The 23,360-nt window shown below is 40.5% G+C and overlaps 1 protein-coding gene across 4 annotated transcripts in view; it reads left to right on the top strand.

The window, feature by feature from the left end:
• The window catches only part of tbc1d1 (TBC1 (tre-2/USP6, BUB2, cdc16) domain family, member 1), a 47,260-nt gene that overhangs the window by 19,669 nt on the left and 4,231 nt on the right, over positions 1 to 23,360 (top strand). For 2 of the 4 annotated variants that reach the window (XM_034080855.2, XM_034080871.2), the window contains 15 exons: positions 604 to 726; positions 1,328 to 1,476; positions 2,273 to 2,533; positions 3,591 to 3,707; positions 3,898 to 4,011; positions 4,235 to 4,368; positions 9,487 to 9,684; positions 13,412 to 13,573; positions 14,546 to 14,704; positions 16,285 to 16,385; positions 16,560 to 16,703; positions 17,368 to 17,527; positions 18,649 to 18,818; positions 20,832 to 21,008; positions 21,726 to 23,208. In XM_034080855.2, coding sequence (XP_033936746.1) covers positions 604 to 726; positions 1,328 to 1,476; positions 2,273 to 2,533; positions 3,591 to 3,707; positions 3,898 to 4,011; positions 4,235 to 4,368; positions 9,487 to 9,684; positions 13,412 to 13,573; positions 14,546 to 14,704; positions 16,285 to 16,385; positions 16,560 to 16,703; positions 17,368 to 17,527; positions 18,649 to 18,818; positions 20,832 to 21,008; positions 21,726 to 22,031 — 2,475 coding nt within the window. In that variant the 3' untranslated portion in view covers positions 22,032 to 23,208. Of the gene's footprint in view, positions 1 to 603; positions 727 to 1,327; positions 1,477 to 2,272; positions 2,534 to 3,590; positions 3,708 to 3,897; positions 4,012 to 4,234; positions 4,369 to 9,486; positions 9,685 to 13,411; positions 13,574 to 14,545; positions 14,705 to 16,284; positions 16,386 to 16,559; positions 16,704 to 17,367; positions 17,528 to 18,648; positions 18,819 to 20,831; positions 21,009 to 21,725; positions 23,209 to 23,360 lie in introns of those variants that run through there. The other 2 variants (XR_011643100.1, XM_034080863.2) reach the window with 2 other exon arrangements.

Raw genomic sequence — 23,360 nt, 5'->3', positions numbered from 1 at the left:
CATTTATTTTCACACACAGACATTACTGTACCTCTTTCTTTCTCTTTTTCTTTTATTTCCTTTATTCCAGTTAACTTCTACATTTCCTCTAAAGCAGGGGTGTCAAACTCAATTTCATCGCGGGCACATTAGCATTATAGCTGCAACTTTAAGACTATATAAATATATATTTAAAATAATGTATTATATTACATTATTGCCTCTGCATTGGATTATTATTGATAGGGTAATAACTTCATAATTAACTACGTCTGAAAGTAGAAGTCTAGGGCAAATAATTGCAAGTCTCTTCAGTGTGCACGTCACAAAATGAGATGCATTGTGGGACATGTAGTTTATGGACAACGTACTTCTGTAAAGCAGCATGTAACCGTATAATAAACGTATTATATTCTTTGCAAGCTCTTGCAGGGCCACATCAAATGAAGTCGTGGGCCATGAGTTTGACGACCCTGCTCTAAAGGGTCATCAGTCCTATGACTGAGTAGTTCAACAAGAAAAGATAACTATACTTGAGAGGACTCTTTTTCTCTCTCTCTCTCTCTCTCTCTCTCTCTCTCTCTCACTTACCAACTTCCTAAGTGTCTTGCTCTCTGTGTGCAGGTCAGTGAGGAGGCAGCTCCCGCCCCAGTGGAGGCGCAGCAGAGCAGCAGTCGGCAGAGACTTGAACAGTTCAAGAGCAGAGCCAAGCGCTCTCTCACCGAGTCTCTGGAGGGCATCTGGAAGGTATCAATGCTCTTTCTCCCTTGGTTTTTATTCAATAATGCTCAACTAATCTCTTTTTTCTATCATGTTTGCTTCTTTGTGATGTTAGCTCAATTTTATAATTCCTAATCTTCACATTTTTGATAGATATCTAGATAGATATACTTTATTGATCCCAATTTGGGAAATTATTTTCTTACAGAAGCAGTGTGTTCAACATTAAAATACAAAAACTTGAAACTTGAAAAAAATGAAATAGAGAATCAACAATTACAAATTAAATGAAAATTAGAAATAGTATATTAAATATAAACAATATAAAATATTGTGGATTATAAAAATGTTCTTAAAAAAAGTCAAAAATACTACAGGAGCATAGACATACTGTACATACACATAGGATAGTATATCATATACTAATAATACAGAAAATTACAAATTGTTCATGCTTATCAGAGGGAGAAACCCAAACTACTGTATGTAGCAGTGAGTTAATTTTGAACATAGAAAAGGGGAATAACTTGATAAATGTCCTTGAAGTCTTGCCATTTTTTGTCATCTTTGGTTACATTTAAAGCTGGGTACTGTGTAACCTTGGCGTGTGTGTGTGTGTGTGTTTCAGGGGAGCAGCAAGGCCAAAGCTCAGAGAGACAACAGTTTAGAAAGTGACAGCGGCTCCTCCATCTGCACAGTGAACAGCAGCCAGGACCAGGCGTGTCTAGATGACCCCTTACCTGCTTCCTCCCAGCTGAGACCCACCAGCCCACTCAAGTAAACACACCTAAACACACACACATGCCCTCACACTGGTTTATGTTTAAGGACAAGACCTGTCAGTGATTTTAAGGTCAAAGCAGTTCTACTTGTCAGCAATTCGTGATTATAGGTGTTTATATGTCGCAGAGTCTAAAGTAGGGATTTATAGAAAATCGAAGTGTCTTTAGGGAAAGACAAGTCTCGAGAATAGATTGATAATTAAACCAACAAAAAAAAGAACTGCACAAAGTACATGCATTAACTGAATCAGCCATGGTGCACTGAGTACCCTCTGCCTGGTAAATGAATTATAAATAAACAAAAAGCTATTTGCAGCCTGTTAAATTATTTTAACCTAATTATATTATAGTAAACTAATTACAACATACTACCAGCATGCCAGCATGCACCTGTCTATCGGCATACGACTTCAGGACAAGACGTTGTTACTGACGCAAAGAGATTTGCCTGCAGTTTTATGCCAAACAAAACACTTTTGTTTTTAGAACAAACAGTGGATTGTGCCGAGCTGAATTCAAGCTCAAAGCTTATAAATGTATTGATGTGTGGGTCAGGGTTTTTCAATAAGCTCACCCACTCAACACATGATCAGAGCCAATTCACACCGCCTAACCCCACAAAGAAGCGTTAAACAACAGCCAACGCACAAACCCCCCTATAGCACAATTCTGAGAACAGAAGTAAGCTGCTCAAACTTGCCTGGACTTTCTTTAAATGAGAAAGCACTGCACACTTGTTAGTGGATATGATACTGTATATTTCTCCTCACATCTGACCTCATCCCCTTCAGGTGCCACAACTCAACAGGAGACCTGAACCTCCTGGACTCCTCTCCCACCCTGTCGCCCTCCTCCTCCTCTCTACCCGGTGAAGCTCAGCCTCAGGGCTTCCGCCGACGGGCCAGCACCTTCAGCCACCCCCCCACCCCTTCATCAGCAGAGTACTCACCAGTGTTCACACCAACTAACTCACCACAGAACCCCACCGCTGCTACCAAGCCCAAGCTCGTACGACACTACTCCGTCAGCACCGACACTCCACACCAGAGCAAGTAAGAAGAGTGTTTGGTTTCTGTTTGTGTGTGTGTTTTCGCACAAGTGAAATACAGTGTTGGACCCAAGTATTTCCACGTCATTTCCAGTGTCACATATAACAACATGCTCTCACATGTTAATCCTGTGCAGTACACAAGAAGTGTGTCTCAGATATTAAGTTAGGATTTAAGTAAATGGGAGGGGATTGGTTGCAGTTGCAATATCTTGCATGTCTTCACAGGCTTTGTGGTATTAACAACTTGTATCCTCCTGAACATAGTTTCCCCCTCTGTATTAATGGAGACAATCAGGAACAAGCCTGTGACGGCAGTCTCACGGGTGGTTGACGCATGTTCAGTAGAGCGTGTCATACCTTGGTTTCCTCTATGACAGCAAAGGGAAACAAGTAGTGAACATCTCTTATAATCTCTTATCAATATAATATAACTTAACATTGGAGTATACAGCCGGCTTTATTGCACAATAGAGATCAGTTCCTGTCAGAAAACTGTGGAATCATTTCTCAAAATCTTGGCTTTGATATTTGGACTGCTCTTGGACCAAACTCTGCTTCTTCTCTCTTTTTTGTCTTTAGGCCTACAATAACAACAAATGACTTAAAATGAACCTTGGTTAACAAAGGTTCAAAAGTCACGGACAGTGTGGTTATGTAATGTAGGAGTGTTCACAGTTGAAGAAAAACTATACTAATATAACACATCGAACTCTGTTTACAGCTGTTTGGAGGCACTACTGCAGATGTGAAAACAATATGTATAAAGCTAAATCTGTGGGGTCCTATTTTAAGGTAGAATATTCAAATAAATACAGATTATTACATTTATTTAGTTTTAGTTGCAGTTTAAAACAGGAATAGACTATATCAAGCATTATTAATCATATTACACTGGAGTTTGTGATGTGATCTTCATCTACACAAACAAACTGTCTCCCCCAGCTCTGCTTTCAGTGCGTTCCCTTTAAATGTCCTGCTTTCTGTCTTCAGCCTTTTGTCAGTCTTCAGCCTTTTTCAGTGTCTTTGCTTTCTGGTTCTGTTGCTGCACTGCTTCTCAGACATGTCCCAGCGGACTCCACCCTTCCTCCTGTTCCCCCCTGCCCTTCATCTCACTCTCCTCTCCTTCCTCATCATCCTTCCTCACCTTCTGCTGGAGCTCGTCTCAATACAAGACGGTGAGCTGCACTGAACTGATTTTCTGTTCAACACTTATTGATTGTTCAATCCTTGTATTGACCTTTTTTCCATGTTATTATGTATGTATCATGTCCTTCATTGTCTGACAGCCAAGTGTCTTCTGTGTGAACAGGTTTCTCTTTTCATCCATTTCTTCCTCCTTTATTCCCCTCCATCTCTCCATCTCAGTCCTCTGGGTGGTCTGCGTGCTCGTCTCCGCTCCTCCTCCTCTGTCCCTAATTTTCTGAAATTTCCATTTCTGGCCTCTCTCCAAGAGAACGATTTTCCTGAGCCAAAGAGCAGGTACACACACATGTACAGCTAACAGTGATGTCCATATAAGTGTGTCCAGTAATCTGTGCTTCTTTGATTCATGGGTCACTTAAACTGATTTGATGTCTCTATTTTAAACATGCAGTATATATATGACTGTGTGTATGCAGCATATTGTTTAAACTACGCCCTACTGAATGTTTACCAGGCCATATTGGGTAACTATTCCTGTGTGTGCTTGCTTGTGTTTCAGAGATGTAGCAGCTCTGTCTATACCTAATGAAGCATGTGGGATGTGGGAAAGTCCTCAGCGAGGCCATCGGCACTCCTGGAGGCAGCAGATCTTCCTCCGGGTCGCGACACCTCAGAAAAACACAGAATCAAACGGTGAGAGTGGACACGGTCAAAGATAGATTTTAATGTTCCCTTTGAAGTACTATACTGTCATTGCCTTACTTATCAGTCCTAAAGAGAGTTGAGTCACATGGCCTATGTGCTGTTGCTGTTCTTTTCAAAGGGAGGTTCACTGCAGTATTGAACAGTTATTTTGTTACTTGGTAAGTTATAATGAAAAGATCAATCCTTACTATAAGAATATTTCCTTGGATTAAAACTGGTGACTTTGTACCCACAAATAACTGCACAATGTGCCCAAGAAGGCCATTGTGAATATCGTTTAAATACACCTTTATGGAGAGACTTTTTTACACTTTTTTTTGGCACCAAAGAGTCAGATAGAATTGGTCCCCAAACTAACAAAATGCCTGCTTCATGCATTTGGTGAGTGTAAGCAAGTCTGTGTGCACCAAAGAGCTTTCATTTCATTTCATCGTTTATTTGAAGAGGGACAATGCACATTGATGAACATTTTTAACAAATAATGCTTCAAACTGTAAATATGCCGGATTTGAGCTTTTAGCTACTTTCCATCCGTAGTCCCTCACACACAACATTTAAGAACATGACATTTATATACATAGCAGAAATAAATACATGATATGCAGAAAGAGCAAGAGCAGCATACACAAGTATTTACCACATGGCAGTACAATGTAGCAGCTACGACATATAAAGTGCAAGAGGAGATAAAAGAGCTACATAAAGTGCAAGAGGAGATAAAAGAGCTACATAAAGTGCAAGAGGAGATACAAGAGCTACATAAAGTGCAAGAGAAGATAAAAGAGCTACATAAAGTGCAAGAGGAGATACAAGAGCTACATAAAGTGCAAGAGGAGATAAAAGAGCTACATAAAGTGCAAGAGGAGATACAAGAGCTACATAAAGTGCAAGAGGAGATACAAGAGCTACATAAAGTGCAAGAGGAGATAAAAGAGCTACATAAAGTGCAAGAGAAGATAAAAGAGCTACATAAAGTGCAAGAGGAGATACAAGAGCTACATAAAGTGCAAGAGGAGATAAAAGAGCTACATAAAGTGCAAGAGGAGATACAAGAGCTACATAAAGTGCAAGAGGAGATACAAGAGCTACATAAAGTGCAAGAGGAGATACCCCTGTGTTAAAGTGCATTTTGCGGTGATTGCACGTTTGTTTGTTTCTCAACCATTCTTTGAGTTGACCTTTAAAACTGTTCAAAGTGGGACAATCCCGTAACTCAGTTGGGAGGCTATTCCACAATGAGCTGCCCTTGATGGGCGGACCTCTTTGCATGCTCCAATTGTAAACTTCAACATGTCTTCTTCTAAGGAAAAACAGATCAAGAACACACATGTGCTCCATATTGTACATGCTACTTAACATCCTACCAAAATCTGAGCATGAGCAAGACACCTCACATGTGCCTTGTGACCTGTGTATTTTTAAAATACAGCCATACAAGGTCCTGATGTGTAGACAGTGGTGCAGTGACAAAGTATTTCCACTTGGTGCCACTGTGCGCATTCACACCAGCCTTGTATAGTCCGGTTGAATCGAACCCTGGTGCGTTTAGCCGCTTGGTGCGGTTCATTTGTGTCGGTGTGAACGCAGTCCGAGACCTCTGAAGTGAACTAAACAACCGGACTCTGGTCCGCTAAAATAGGTGGTCTCGGAGCGCTTGCTTGCGAACTCTGGAGTGGTTCATTGCTGGTGTGAACGCAGTCCGCACCAAAACATAGGAAGCGCAATATTTACGTGTCACAAGAACGCGGGTGTCTTCATTTCTTTAGTGAAGCAGAGTGATGTGTTGAACACAGGTTGAACAGTGTCGTGTAAAGTAAAAACAAACCGAAAATGAAACGATGTAACAATGTAACAAACTGTGGTCTGGTGTGCACCAGAGAAGTGGACTATTAGGTGTGAATGCACCCTTGGATTTAACGTGATGGTACATAGGTGACTAGAAAAGGAAAGGGAAAGAAAAGAAATCACTTATAGGTATTTTTCTCCCGGATAAACTTTTAGAATTAGAACATTTAGAATTTGTAGGTTATTCATAATACACTATTATTTATTTCCAGTAGTAGCCTAATCACCAGTTTTAGCCTGATTTACTTTCCTCTTGAAAGCCAAGTCTAGATTACTGTTAACAAATGTAAAAACAGAAGGAGACTTGAAAAAATCGTTGGTCCTGAGAAATCTGTCCTCAGAAGTAAAAAGGGTTTATGTTCCTGTGCTGTGGGAAAATGTATTAAAATATATACAGCATACTCACTGAACCTACAATCTAAGTTTTTCATACATAACATAATAACTCCGTAGTTGTGTATATGTTATGATCATAAACCTTTGAATCTTGAATTTTGATTAGGATGGCTGTCATTTACAACATAGTTCGAGTTTTCAAAACGTCATGTCCTACAGAAAAGCTGCTTAGGATCGAGTCTATGGCTGAACCACCAAACCGTGGCCTTTAGAAGTGCTGTAAACATATTTATATGTTTCTATGCTAAACATAGGCTTTCTCAATCATCTCATATTTCTCTATTGTTATCAGACTGTGGTTGATTGACATGTACAAATGCTGCTGTGGCATAAAGTGCTTGTTTTGGAGCTGTGGTTTTGGAAATGCTCCCGATTTCTGATGTCTCAAGGTTGGCAAGTATGGTCATATCTCCTTATACAGGGTTAATGTATGACACTGTTGGCTGGTCTGAAATTAAATTAATTTCAGTAGAAGTCTTAAAGCCTTGGGCCAGTATACAGTAAGTACCAGACTATGTCTGCATGGAGATTTACAGCCCTGTCAAATATTCTAGAGGCATGGAGGTTGGAAATACTGCTCTTCCCTTTTTTGATTTTTGTTTTCATTAAATGTCTATACAAACTTGCGTGTGTGTAAGAATCTGATCATGCATGTGCTTGCGTGTCTTCAGGTCCCGTGCGCTGATAATTATATGTATCATCGTTTTTGTGTGTGAACCAAATAAGTGTTGACATTTGCAATAGTTGGGTTGGTATCAAACACAGTCAAACAAACCTCCTAGAGTGTAATGGCAAAATAAATAAATTGAGTCATTTTCATTAATGAATTTAGATAATGAAGCAATTTATAATGTTGCAATTATGCAATCAATACCAAAGTTATGAAGACTGTATCATTATTATGATACATCCATTTCAATTCAGACAGACACTTTAATGCCTCTTTTGTATACATGTTATTCCTATCTTTTTAAGACGATCTAAAATATTAGTAAATGCAAACAATTATCACTCAAATCCAGTAACTGGATTGTCGACGCACACCAACCACAACCCCTGAACATTACAAATATTCACCTCAACCTGGAACCTCTCTCTCTGTGTGTGTGTGTGTGTGTGTGTGTGTGTGTGTGTGTGTGTGTGTGTGTGTGTGTGTGTGTGTGTGTGTGTGTGTGTGTGTGTGTGTGTGTGTGTGTGTGTGTGTGTGTGTGTGTGTGTGTGTGGTGTGTGTGTGTGTGTGTGTGTGTGTGTGTGTGTGTGTGTGTGTGTGTGTGTGTGTGTGTGTGTGTGTGGTGTGTGTGTGTGTGTGTGTGTGTGTGTGTGTGTGTGTGTGTGTGTGTGTGTGTGTGTGTGTGTGTGTGTGTGTGTGTGTGTGTGTGTGTGTGTGTGTGTGTGTGTGTGTGTGTGTGTGTGTGTGTGTGTGTGTGTGTGTGTGTGTGTGTGTGTGGTCCGTCCACACAAAGGCAGCGCCAGAGGAAATCGCCAGCCTTGTTGACCCGCTTTGCATGTTGTGTATGTGTGCGCTCTTGGTTTTGGTGAAATTGGAGTGTTTGCTCAGGGTGTGTATCGTGGCGCGTGTAAGGGTAAGCTAAGGTACTGGGTATAAATAAGCAGGATAAGTATATGTGTGTGCATACATACATAAAACATGTAGCTGTTGACACAGTGTAGAAATCTGTGTCATATGTCTGGTTATTCTTCCCCTTCTCTTAAATCCAAAGAGCCATATGTTTGTATAGTGACAGCACGCCTCCCTGACACAGACAAAAAGGCTGCATTAATGTTAACCCCACCTGGCACAAAGATCACTATTGTCATCGTGTGTGTATTGTAGATGTCAGTACAGTAGTTGTCTTTGTTTCTGATGCTTGAAGAGACAACCTTTCTGGCACATTTTTAGTTTTCCTCCTTTTAAGAAAGATAAGCATTAAATTGACATACCGACGCCAGGCTTAGGTGTGTGAGCATGAGCAACCTGAACCGTGATGTTCCTGTGAACTGAAAGGGAAGTGCTATCTGGGTAGTTGTTATGTTCTTCCTCAAAAACAACACACATTATTTTGAGGTTTGGGATCCACCCTGTACTTTGGGGTGGAGTCACACAAACATTAGTTTTTTTTACTGACTGCGTTGCAACCAACTGTGTGAAATAGATTTATGTTTAGCCTTTCTTATTCTCTTTTGCAAGAGCATCGGATGAATGGCTGCACATTGAAATGACTGAGGGATAAGGGTCGATTGTTGAATCTCCCCCAGATAAAAAGGCTAGAAATGTCCAATCTCCCAGCACATTGCTGTTTCACACCACCTGCTTATAAATATTATAATTAGAACTTCTTAGATTTGATAATATAGGACTGGTGTTATATGGGTTTTAGTGTTCTCAATTCAATTTCAATTTAATAGCTTTATTAGCATGACCATAATTATATACAGTATTGCTAAAGCTCTGTATAGTTGCAACATCCAAGCACAAATACATACTGTATTTGAAACAAATACAGTAGACTTTTCTTTTTTTTTTACAAGGAAGGAAAAATTAATTTAAGTCATATAATACATTAATAAAATATTAAAAAAGACGTGAGACCTGGTGTAGCAGGTCAGTCCGATTCCCTCACACTGAGGCAGGCAGGGACAAACTGTCCTGCAAGAATGCAGCTTTCTTTATTTTCCCAGATTAATATTTTGAGTTTTTCATTTTCTTTTTTAAATATTTGAGGATGCTTACTATTGAGTTTGGGGGAGAATTGTTTCCCTGCAGGTTATCTCTGTGTTATCTTTTCTGTGTCCTGCCGTTGCATTGGACACGTCATGCAGCGTGAACACACCTGACCTGACATTATATTCTGCTTTGTTTTTCAGAGCTGGGGGAATCCTGCCTAGAGGGGGGTCGAGTGTGCATGGGACAGGGAGTTGGAGGAAATGGGGACTTGATCATGAGGCTGGTGCCGGAGGAGAGGACAAAAAAGAGCAAAGAGGACCTGAGGGAGCTCTGGAGGAAGGCCATCCTGCAGCAGATCCTGCTCCAGAGGATGGAGAGGGAGAACCAGAAGCTGCAGGGTGAGAGGAAGTGGATTAAAACACAGACAAATGCACACGCCTACATAGCCTTTTCTTGTTCTTATAAACATGTCCATAAACAAATCTTCAAATATACACTTTACAGTGAACATAAGATCCACTTATTAGCCGTATCATTCTTATTGATCTTATATTCACCAACATCACAGTGCACAATGTTTCTGTAAAAGTGATAAATCCAATGATACATGCCAATGTCTCCTGTCAAAATGAATCAAATACTTCGATATCTGCCAAGCTTTTGAAGAGAATCCTGGAAGCTAGATATTTTTAAATGCACATAAAACAAAGTCCCTTCATATGTATTCTTTATCTAAGCCACTACCTTGTTATCGAGTCAGAATACGTATTATTGCTGCCTGGTTCTGCAAAGTAGGATTTGATCTGTTTTCTGTCTGCATGATGACAAGACCAGCAGCTCGTAATGATTCATTAGTTAATGATGTTGAATTACATTACGAGTTGGTTTCTTTAATCCATCTTTGGCAACTTGCCCCTCCAGATGTGCACTCAAAGAGATCGGGTTGTCAAGTGCACTGCTGGTTGTTTCTTAATGTTAGAACCCATCGCATATTTAACAAGGTTATATCATTTATAGGTGTGCGTGTGTTTTTACAGTAACTTGGAGGCGTTCGTAAGGGTTTGCCAAGTGCTCCACCTCTTTCCTGACCCAGTTGGCACACACCTCACTGTCATACTTGCCAACCTTGAGACCTCAGAAATCGGGAGCATTTCAAAACCACCGCGTGGAGGGGGGGGGTGCTAGTGGATTGCCGGAGCTGTTAGATTAACATGCTTATTGTAGTTCTGAGTGCACTTGTCGATTCTTGTTCTGTTTTTCTGTGACTATCTAGTTGCGCACGCTACTAAAGAGACGCGCTACCATGGAAACCAAACAATGGTGTAGCTGTAATAAAGTCCGAGTGGAAACAGTCGTGTGTAAATCAGATTTTGTCAGAAATCGGGAGAAATGCGGGAGAAAGATGACCCCGGGAGTAAACCGGGAGAGGGCTATGAAATCGGGAGTCTCCAAGTATGCTCACTGTGCACTACCCCCCTAACTACCTGCACTGTATACCTACCATTAGTTCACACACACACACACACACACACACACACACACACACACACACACACACACACACACACACACACACACACACACACACACACACACACACACACACACACACACACACACACACACACACACACACACACACTTCATTGATCACACGGATCACAGAAATCATTGCTTCATAACAGGGTGTGGATGGAGGGAATGGCAGTTAATATTGATGAAAGAAAAAAAACAAGTCCGGGCAATAACTTCACACTCGCTGAACTATCATTAAACACTAACACACGCATTAGCAGCATGTGGAGGCTTTTCTTGAGCGTCTATCATTTGTGTTTTATTCTTCCTGCAGGGTGTACTCCACCTTTCTATATGTTATCTGTCTGGGTGGGGCTCAACTCCCTGTCTGTTATTTCTGTTTATCTCTCAAACTGCTGAAAGTGGGTGTGTGAGTGTGCACGCCTCCATCATTGTCTTTCTCAGCTTCAGGGTGGGGTATCCTATCTTGTGGTGTGTATTATCTTGGGTGGAGTGTTCCGGCGACAGAAAGGGAGAGAAATGGAGAGCAGGAGGAGAATTTAGAGAAATTGAGCACTCTCTGGGCTGCAGCCAATCAGCTGATAAGACAGACAGGAGCCTCTATTCTTGCTCTGGGTGTGTCAGATATCTGCTCCGTCCAAGTTTTCTTTCTTTTATTATCCAGACTACGCCTTCCAGGTTACTCCCGCTACTTCTTTCATTTCTAAAGCAATGATATGCAGCACCACATTAAAGTTTTCGATCGCTTTAGATTTTCTCGATTTGTCTTGTATCAAGTGGTTTGCCTGGATTTGAGTGTGAACTACTTTTTGCTAAAAATGTTGCTGATACAAGTAGGGTTGGAGGAAATAGTCTTTTTGTGTAAGAATCCATTTTCTTATCTACCTTCATAGATTAAAATCAAATCACAACTTCAAAGATTTATTTATTTATTGTTCTCCAAAATAACATTGTCAGTGTTACTGGTGGACAGTAACCATACACACTAAGCCAGCGTACTGTCAATTGTGTGAGTTAAAATAGTTTTTAATTGTTATTTTCTTTATTAAAAAAAAATATATATATATTATTGATCTTATGATATTTGAAGTCACATAATTGAAAATAAATCTTTTGTAGTTTTCAAAACATTATTGCATTCAGCACATAGAACCTTTTTGAATACAGAAACTCCATTGTTTCTAACACCGACAACATTGCTTTCATGACATCAATTTCCACACTGCATTTTTTAGCGCACAGCAGACAGGAATAGATTGTCTTATCCTAAGAATTTAAATGGTGGTATACAGAAACCCCTTGATAACAGGGGTCGACACGCCTGGATGCAAATACATGCATTCCACATGTTGGAAAACACTTTAGTTTGTTTCTGTTTCCTGAAAAGTGTCATCGCAGGATGTAACAGGAAACGGACTGCTGTCTCTTTCCTGTCCCGTAATGATGATGACACTTTTTCTCAGGCTCTACCAAGGTGCAGCTGGTCACTGGGTGGACACCACACATGAGAGGGGAGGGAGGGAGGGGAAGTCCATAAGAGGAGGGAGGAGGACATGGGAAAATAGTTCACGGACAACAAAAATGTGGGATTGAATAAGAAGAAAGATTGACTGTGAATGGAGGCAGAAAAGAGAAAAAGAAAGGCCATGGTTTAAGATATAAGCGAGGAAAGAGAGGAAGGGTGTTGTCAGAAAAGAGAGGAACAGACGAGGGGCGCTGGGTGTGCCCTCACCTTCTTTGATCACTGGTGTCAACATGTTGAAACGGAATTCACAGTTTGTGTTTTTCTGTTCAGTTTACAGCCCGTGGTAACCTGAGGGTCATGAAATGTATTGAGCAAAGCAAAAGAATATCTTATTACAACAGAGCAGGATGATTTTTAATAGTAATGTCCAAAGTATCTTTGGTATTGCTCAGTTTACTCTCTGTGGGTCATATACAACATGGTATTGTGACACCCCCCAAATTAGAATGTGATCTGATTAAGAAATACAGGCGTGTTAACCTCTGGTGAACTCATTGTGAAAATATTTAGCAGCGATAGAGCCAGATATTTCCCTCAGGAGTTAGTGGAGTTTAGTTTAATATTGGACTTACATTCACCAGGTGGCCAGGAACACGGTGAGCCTCTTTTCTGATGAACAAATGTAGCCACTACATAATCACAACTTTACTCATAAAGTGTATTTGGCCTGTCCTGCTTGTTTAATATCATCTTAAAAGTTAGGGATTTATTTTAAAAAGAAATGTAATTAATTTCTTCTTCTGATCTTAGCGAACGAGGTTATTCAGTTGAGCTTTAAAGTCCAAGTCTCCTTTTCACGGATGTCATGTAATAACAGGCTTGTTTGCCTTAACAAACAGTTGCCTGTCAGTTATTTATGAAAGTAAATGAGTGCAAAACCTAAACCAAAGAGATAACATTAAATGTACGGGGTTTGGTGCTATGTGAAGAGAGACACACACTGGCATCTGTTCAGCAACATGTTCAGCACCTCAGCTCCAAACACACACACTACAGGACCAACGCCAAGGATTCTGGGATGGTTACTTTACCGACGTATTCTGTCTTTGCTTTTATATTCGTAGCCACAGAGAGCGATCTGCAGAACAAGCGTCTGAAGCTGGACTACGAGGAAATCACTCCGTGCCTGAAGGACGTCACGCTGGTGTGGGAGAAGATGCTCGGAACTCCTGGGAGGGCAAAGGTCAAATTTGACTCAGACACCATACATGCTGCTGTTGCACAAGGTACGCATTTGGATCAAATACATACTGTATATCAAATGTTTGTTTTTTTAAATCTCAACAGATTGACCAAAGCTTGATGTACAGTATAAAGGACATTTTAGTTTTCGTCCTTATAATCTGCTTGGGCCCTTTTTCAATATACATCAAAAGGAATGACCCCCCCCCCCCTTCAGTGTCTTTCAGACATTGTCATGTCTTTCTGCTCTTTCCAGTTTCTAGTATCAGCATGTTATGCTCAGAGGACTTGAAGGTTATCTCTTCGGCCTGAAGCGTAACAGGGGGATATAAAGTTCAGAACACACCTGCACACTGAGAAATGCCACTGGACAATAAATAGTAGTCTTAGAAGTGAAGTAGCCACTAAAGCTATTAATAGTGTGAAATTAGGCCGAAAATGATCACACAGAAGTAAAGCACGCACAAACATCCTTCCGCTTTACATGCTGAAGATTACATTCCTTTGCACTTGGGCTCTTTCATTTCATAAGCACACTTGTTTTTTTAGTCCACATTGGTAATTGCGTGTTGCACTAAATATACAGTTTGTCCATAGTATTAAAGTCATGTGAACAAATATTTGTTGCAGATACCTTGCATGCAATTAACTACTCCATTTAGAATATTTGCGTATGTTAAAGAATGTCGGCGCTTGAGGAAAAATACTGTAGAGCAGTACGTCTCCTCACCTTTTAGAAACATTTTCTATTGTCTAACTCTCAGAATAATTACTAGGGTATGTTTACAGGAATGTGAGGTCCTTTGAGTCTCCCCAGCCCCCCTGAAGTTTGACATAATATGTCATGTGCATGTGCATGTTTGCATGTTATGTGTTCTCACAACCTGACGTCAGATGTCCTTTAGATTTGCATACTACTGTTAGAAATAGGTCTACTGTAAACGCATGCTGACATGTCATCCCGCTCTGCCCTACCCCGCTCTTTAACTCCTTAATCTCTTGTTATCTTTTGACAGGTGTCCCCAGGCAACATCGAGGCGAGATTTGGAAGTTTCTGTCCGAACAATACCTGCTCAGGCAGACGGTCCCGTCCCGACCACCTGCCAACCACACGCCATACAAAGAGCTGCTGAAACAGCTCACCACGCAGCAACACGCCATCCTCATAGACCTGGGTAGCTCCGACACCCCTAGAAATGTCTACTATATGGGAAGATCAGTAAAACACAGATGAATGTTATTTGCACATCTTAGGGCTTAGTGATAAGCCTCATAACAACATGTTGATGTTTAGACGTGACAATTGATATTTTGCATATAGTCATTTACTATTTCCCACTTAGAACATTGAGTATATTAAATATATCGGCCACCCTTAACAAAGCACATAAATAATAACTCCTACATTTTGCAGACTGGGTATCTACTCGTCTCGAAAAGTCTTAAAGCACAGAACAAAGTTACCTCAACAGAAAGCCTTAAAGGTCTTTAAAAGTCTTACATTTAATTTGAAATTGGGTTTAATATGTTTACTTGTATGACAGAAATAGTAACTGTGAAGCTGTTACGTGTACAAGATTTGAACAAAAATGTACATTAACCGAATAACCTTTTTATCAATTGATCCCTCCTTTAATTTTTCGTTTGCGTCCATCACTAATAATTATTGTTAAATACGCCTGAAAAGCACAAACAAATATGAAAACTACATGTCAAGAATGTTCTTTTCTCAGTCTCTGACTCTCTTGTGATATTCAAAAAGGTCTTAGAAAGTCTCAAAGTAAATGTGGTAACCTCCGGTGAACTGCAGAAACACTGCGAATGTTATTTAAAGTGTCTCAAACCTCCTTCCAACGTTTTACCCTCAAATCCACCCAACACCTCCCACCCAAAACACACACAGTGCCTACACCCCACCCATGTAACACCCACATACATACAGATACACATCAACCATTTTATTCAGTCAACATCAAATAGGGTGTGGACGAATGTGACGGTGACAGTTTGCTAATGTGGAAAACATGAAGGTGTTATGTGTCGAGGGACAAAAGCAAACAGTGTTTACGACACTGAAGCAGCAGAGAGGTTAGCAGGTTGAGAATGCAAATGTGTCGTTATAGTCATAGGTCAACATCTATAGCCAAGAGGAATAAGGTTTGTTCATCACAACAGCCTTTTCACAAAGCCTCGTTCCTTCAGGCAGGGGAGGGAGCCGTGGCATTATGTTCACAAACACACACACCCCCCACAGCACATTCCACCCATTCACACTCATTCAGATCATTATTCTCTTCTATAAAGCCTGTGAGAAGTCCTCAGTCCTTAAACACACATACCGTACCTGCCAAATTACCGGCCCCTCCACGTTAAGAATGTCCTTTTTCTGATCCCGGGTCATTTTTTTGTCAGCCACTTGCCCATCCCCCGCCACATAGAGTATGAAGTCTCCGCTTAAAGGTGTTTGTCTACATGAACGTGTGTAAGCATAACCTATTGGAATGGGTCGGCACATGCTCATGCATCCCCTTTGTTTACATCAACAGGAAAGTGCAACGTTTAGCAGGATTTGTATGCATCTGTCAAACACACATACAGTACACACCCAGAGGTCTTATTTATAGTTCACAATAAACCAAATGTATTAGGTTGATCAAATAGAGACGATGTCTGGCGTAGCATTTTATAATAAATATAAACTGTAGATATTTTCCAAACTAGATCATTTCTCACTCTTCTTTTGTTTTGGTCCCAGGTCGCACTTTTCCCACACATCCTTATTTCCAAGCCCAGCTGGGAGCAGGACAGCTGTCTCTGTATAATTTACTGAAAGCCTACTCGCTGCTGGACCCTGAGGTATACTTGAATTCTTCTTATAGCTATTTTTCTTCCACTTTGTTGTTGTGTGTGTCTCTCCACCTCTCTCGATGATGGACTAAATGGAACTGTCTACTACATTTTACGCTCAAGCCTTTTTCCCTCTCCTTGTCTGTGAGGTCATCCAGTTTATTTGTGTTGTTGTGATTGTAGGTGGGTTACTGCCAGGGCCTGTCCTTCATTGCGGGGGTGCTGCTGCTACACTTGGGGGAAGAGGACGCCTTCTACATGCTTAAGTTTCTCATGTATGACGTGGGGCTCCGCAAACAATACAGGCCTGACATGATAATCCTACAGGTAAAAGTCACACACTCTCACGCTGAGTCTCTTTGTCCCAAATGCAGAATATACAGTAGCTCACATTTTGAGAATCTTCTCACTGTTACTCGCACACTTGAATTACATCAAAGAGAGGACTTCTGGTCGCTTTCTTCTTGCAGTATATGTCCATTTATCCATCAGTCTATTCACCTCACAATATATATAAATGCAATGTGATGCATCTCACCCCTCCTTTTCCCCTTGTTTTTACATTTATTGCGATCAGATTACATGTTTTAACAATGTGACGCCATTAGTTTGGTTGAGATTTGATGCAAGCTGTTAACCGGAGTCATGCCAGAGAAACCTATAGTGTAGGTTTTGAATTATGATTTAGCATCAGATTTCAGCCCTTTGATAGAACTTCTGCAATGTTAGACCTACATGATCAGGTTATACCAGTCATGAATGATATACTAGACAGTTATTGTGTTTACAAAAAGGGATAGCTCGGTACATATGTGTATGACCAATATTAAAACCACTTTCTTGAGTATTTGCTGATTCCGAACCAAATGGCATATTTTTCCTCCCTAACCAAGCTGTTTAGTACACACATCAATGTGCACATAATGTACAATCAACCTAACGCTTTCAGTCAGACTAAGAAAAACAATCTTTGGTTTGTTTTTCACGTCAGATTCAGATGTACCAGTTGTCGCGGCTGCTTCACGACTACCACCGGGATCTCTACAGCCACTTGGAGCAGCAGGAGATCGGACCCAGCCTGTACGCCACCCCCTGGTTCCTCACCGCCTTCGCCTCGCACTTCCCCCTTGGCTTTGTGGCCAGAGTCTTTGGTAAGCTTTGTGTTTGTACCTGCACTCATACTTCAAACTCTTATTTGACCTGGTCACCAATACTGTTTATCTCCAATCAACTATTCTAATTCGATTTTAAACCTAATTTGATCAAAGCAGGGAGGCGGGTTAAAAACGGAAGGATATAAAAGGTGTAGAAAGCAATATAGTACATACAAGTTATCCAAAACGTTTTTCAGTGAGGCAAATTTGAGGGGAGTAGCATTTTTTTTATTGTATATTATAAACCAAAATGTTATGCCGTTGATTATTATGAACAAAGTCAGTGAGTCACGTACACACAGACACATTTAAGCCTAAGTGGTTTCTGTTACAAGCTGTTGTTTTACTCCCAAAATGACCTTTTATCGTTTGTGTAAATACCATCACACCCACAGCCCCTCTGTGCCTTTCCCTTCTGTTGTTTTCATGCCCAATTTCTTACATGGTGCTCAGTTAGTGAACCAGACTCTCTGGCTCCTCGTACTCATCTGAGCATAACTGTGTGTGTGTGTGTGTGTGTGTGTGTGTGTGTGTGTGTGTGTGTGTGTGTGTGTGTGTGTGTGTGTGTGTGTGTGTGTGTGTGTGTGTGTGTGTGTGTGTGTGTGTGTGTGTGTGTGTGTGTGTGTGTGTGTGTGTGTGTGTGTGTGTGTGTGTGTGTGTGTGTGTGTGTGTGTGTGTGTGTGTGTGTGTGTGTGTGTGTGTGTGTGTGTGTGTGTGTGTGTGTGTGTGTGTGTGTGTGTGTGTGTGTGTGTGTGTGTGTGTGTGTGTGTGTTCTTTCATATCATACAGCATGTGGGGCTCTACAACGCCGCACCCATTCCTTAATCTGTTGAATGATCTCATGCAATCTTGCCTAACCCTTACCCCACCCTGATACATTCAAGGAACAAACACAAATACACACACCTACTCAGTCTCTGGACTATAGTTATGTTTGCTTAAATCTTTTTATTGACATCAAAGCATTCATCACTTAAAAAACACACTTTAAGTCACCCATCAACACAGTAGGTTGATAGTAAGTTAACTTTAGCTAAAAGCTCTCACGTCAGGGCCCTTCTAACCGGTTATTTCTCTTTCTTCAATAACCATTCGGCGCCTTTTGGTCCTCCCGTCAGATATGTTGTTCCTGCAGGGGTCAGAGGTCATCTTCAAGGTGGCCATGAGCTTGCTGGGAAGCCACAAGCCTCTGATCCTGCAACACGAGAGCCTGGAGTCCATCGTGGACTTCATCAAGACCACGCTGCCCAACCTGGGCCTGGTGCAGATGGAGAAGACCATCAACCAGGTTAGGATTAGAAACAATCAGTAATGTGTAGCTCTTCCTTTTATCATTAGACTGCCTCTCTGGAATCAAATACTACGTTGTTATGGACCTGGTCTTATTTATTTTCATTGTGTACTGCAGTTTTAAACACATTTTACTCTAACTGAAGTAAATGGTTGATTTGTTAAGGACTATTTTCGACCAAAGATTATAAGGATAGTCCCTTCAATGTATTAATTGAACAGTGACTCAATAAATATACAATAGAATTGGATGGATGAAACCCTGAAAAATATGGAGCATAGTAAAGAGACACTCCAAATGTTTCTTAAATCTCAATCTCTACATGTATGGAAGCCATTCTATTCCAGTTCTGTTGAATTCCAACACAGAGAAATGTTCTCAGTAGTTTATAGAATAAAATTAAAAAATGTTCATTTTACACATACCCATAAATAGTAAAACTAGGGAAACTGATCATTTTGGCAGTGGTCTCTTAATTTCTTTCTGACCTGTATACATATCAACATACATTGAAAAATAAATGTATACAGTGTATTTGCATAGGTTACATAACTATTGGATCAGTGACCTTTCAGCTTGTCATATGTCTGCGTGTGAATAAGTGACATCACTACACTGTCCTCACTTCTCTTAACAGATGTGTTTCATTATAAGACCTTTTGTACAACTCATGGCAGTGATAATGCGGCAGTATAATTGCTTTATGAGCAACAAAAACATTCAAACTATATTCATCTCAAGTGACATATATTATCAAAGTGAACCACACCCTCTCCTTCAAACAGCTGATGGGTGGAGTTTGGTCAAGCGATTTAACCATATCTTCATGAGTCAGTGTTTGTGGTGAAAGAACATGAAACTATCATATTTCAACATAAGGCAATTAAAAAAAAACAGTCACGATCAGACTAACTTGTTGTACTGTTTTATGTGTCCTTCTTGTGTAAACTGATATCAAGATGGAGCAATTTCCTCAACTACATACAGTATAGTAAGCTGTCACCTGAGATGGGAAGGGCTGACATAAGTGTGTGATGAGTCAAAGACATGCAGAGAGATGTTATCATGGTACTCTCTAGTTTCGAAAATTTGCATTTAACACATTCATTTGCATGAAATAGCAAAAGGGCGTTAAGTCATGCTCCAGCTTGCCGGTACTTTCCCTCAAGTACCACTTATCCATGTCAGGATGTCTTATGTTACCTGGGGTGTGACTCAGAGAGCGACCTACAGGATGTTTGGAGCCACGTAAGTTAAACGTGTCTCCGCCCTATACTAACAGATAGGGCTGCTCAATTAATCGTATTTTAATCGCAATTACGATTACGGCTTGCAACGATTACGAAAACAACGTAATCGAAATAAAACGATTATTTTTTTATTATTATTTTTTTCTTTTTTTTGGTTTTTCAGTTGAGTTATACTTAAAGTTCAGGGTAATCAACTGTTAAAAACATACTGTTCACATTTTTGTTCTCCAATAAATGGATGTTTTCAAAGTAAACGGATAATCGTTTTTAATAATCGTGATATCAATTATTGACCCAAATAATCGAGATTATGATTTTTACCATAATCGAGCAGCCCTACTAACAGATATGATAACATTGTACTTAGCAAGTTAGAGTGCAGAAATCTAAGAGCATTGTGACATTGCTGATGGGAAGTCTGAGGAAGGAAGAAACAGAAATAGTCAGACGATTTACAAGTTGTACAAAAACCTAGTGTTATTTGGAAGAAAACCCAAAGGAAATGCGTATCCTGATACCTTATTATTACTACCTATCTGTGGTTTTGCAACATTTCTGGTGTGCTCATGTTGACATTTATTTATTTTGGAAACATTTAAGAACTCTTGAGTCCAGAGTATAAAAAGATGGTGCACACCAAGCCAAACCCCTGACAAAGACTACAGTAACGGTTTAATGTTCATTCAATCAGGTCAAATGTCAGAGTTTATAGATTGCTGCTACACATTGTAAACACTTTGTGTTTTTTTACTTTTATTAGGTTTGTCAGATGGATGTGTCCAAGCAGCTGCAGGCCTACGAGGTGGAGTACCATGTCTTGCAAGATGAGCTGCTTGACACGCCTCCATCCCTCAACCAACACCAAAGAACAGCACAGCTGGAGAGGACCAATCAGAGCCTCCGACAGCAGAACCTCGACCTGCGCGAGGAGCTGCAGGTACATACGCACATTCTCAGAATGTTTGGACCCTCTTGAATGAGGACTATTGACAGTTTAACATGGAGGCTGCTTCTCTGACATCACCCATATGTTTTGTAAAGAGCCGAATCTCAATGTGTGTGGCTCCGGCCAATGCCATCTTGGCAGGGCTGACTCTACCCTACTACCGTCTAATGCAAATATGTGCAAAGATTTTGACCATTGTTAGAGATGAGGCTGACCAGAGCTGAAGAGCAGCTAGCGGCTAGCAACCTGTGATGCTACTCACCTGTCACTCAAATTAGCTTCGTCCTTAATTTAAACCTCAATATTATTTACTGTGTCATGAATGAAGACACTTTTTGTACAAGGCTCTAAAGATGTTTATTTCTGATATAATGTTGGACATTTGAACTTGGTTGGTCCATTAATGACAAATATTCGCTTTTGGAGCAAGCCTCTGGGGGCCATTAGAGAATCTCTGTCTCAATCTCCTTATCTTTCAGTTCCCCGCTCTCTGCAACAACCTCCAACTCCTTTTGCTCGGTGCAAGACACTTCCAATGTCTTTTTCCATTGATTGTCCTCCATTTTTATGTTTTGTGTTCTTAATCATGATTTAAGATACAATCATGATTTAGGCCTTGTAGAGAACAGCTGTTCTCAAAATGTGCTTTATATATAAAGTGTATGAATGTTATTGTTTTTTCCTCCATTCATTTCCACCATCCCTCAGGTGTCCCAGGCTCGTGTCTGCAGCCTGCAGGGCCGGGTGGAGGCTCTGTCCCAGTCGGAGGTCCTGCTGACGGAGCACGTCTCTGCGCTGGAGGAAGAGAAGAAGCAGCTAGTGAGCACAGTCCAACTCCTCCAGGACATCCTCACCAGCCTGGGCACACACTCCACCCCCGATGGACAAACACTCCCCCCGCCCTCTGAAAGACACACAGTCACGGCTACAGAAAAGGTGGAAGAGAAAGAGAGGGGGGCGAACAGGACTGTGGACTCCCCTCCCCACCCTTTGGTTCTTCCAGAGGGCTCATAACTACATCAGAATATGTTCCAAATGATAATGTGGACTGGAGGAGCAGTTTGTGAAGGGCCCAGAAAGTGAAGGTTGGTGAGACGTTAAAATGGCTCCCTACTTTGACCTTTATCCTGTTCAAGGATTCAAAATGTTTTAATACAAATAAAATATACAGAGGTAATTTTACCTAAACGGAGAGAAGAATGGAACAAGAACAAAAATGGGTATGAGCTTAAAGATAAATAAAGGATGGCGCCTGTATTTTGAGTACTACCCCAAAAAGCCCACTTCCAACTCTGTAACAAATATAAGTGAGCATGTGATTCAAACAACACTCCCCAAAGTAAGCACTGTCCCCCTCGGTCTCTACTGTAAAAACAAAACAGTTACATTTGCACCTGTACTCGAATGTATGTTATTATATTTGAATGTCTGTGAGCTTCTGCACTTGTGTCTTTAATTCTCCTGTGTGGGATGCAACAAGGCTAAAATAGCCAAAGAATGTCATTATTAATATAAAACAAGCTCGAACAAAGAACCTATAACATGTATAACATTTGATCACACAAAGACGAAATGTTTCCAAAGAAATATAAGAGAGAAATGTGACAAGAAAGTGAGATGAAGGGACGGGTGAAGAAATAAACTTCATGACAAAGTGTTTTCTGTTATATAAGTTGAAGATTAAATAAGCTAAATGGTGTTAGCTCTTGGATGGTGGTGATCATATTCAGAGGTCAACTCATTTGACATTTCTGCTCCGTATTTGTGTTCTTCCACCGGTTAGGTTTCCATTTTAAACTTTAAGTACAGTGGTGCAAAGGAATAGTAACAAAATAAATCCAATCCATTTCACATCCTGTTTTTTTCACCTTTGCATAAACGTTGATTTGTCTGTGTAGAAAGGGAAATGTATACAGTTTCAGCCGAAAACTCTAAACGGTAGATGTGCCTTTTTAGGGAGGGGAAGTACAGATCAATGATTAACTTCAAAACGCACTTTTGTCTAAAACTTCAAATAGGAAATCTCTGCTGTTGAGACAGTCTGTCAGCCATGAGTCATTTACTGTATTCAACACACTGAAATCCCTCAACCTGAGTATGTGAGTGTCTACATGTGTGTTCCTGCGTGCTTGTGCACGTCACTGATGGCAACAAATCTGTTCATTTACACTGTAAAGTTATTTTGCTTTCACTCTTGACTCTCCTGCACATGTGTTTTTTTTTCATTCTGCCTATTATTGTTATATTGTACTTTAAAATACATTTCATATCCTTTCCACACCATTGTGTGTGTTTGACACCTGACACACACACACACACGAGTCCATACTGTACGCACCCATA

The sequence above is a fragment of the Pseudochaenichthys georgianus genome, chromosome 1 (assembly GCF_902827115.2).
Source record: "Pseudochaenichthys georgianus chromosome 1, fPseGeo1.2, whole genome shotgun sequence".
NCBI classification, from domain to species: domain Eukaryota; kingdom Metazoa; phylum Chordata; class Actinopteri; order Perciformes; family Channichthyidae; genus Pseudochaenichthys; species Pseudochaenichthys georgianus.
The sequence above is the reverse complement of the archived record's forward strand: the minus strand, read 5'-3'. Positions and strand labels throughout refer to the sequence as shown.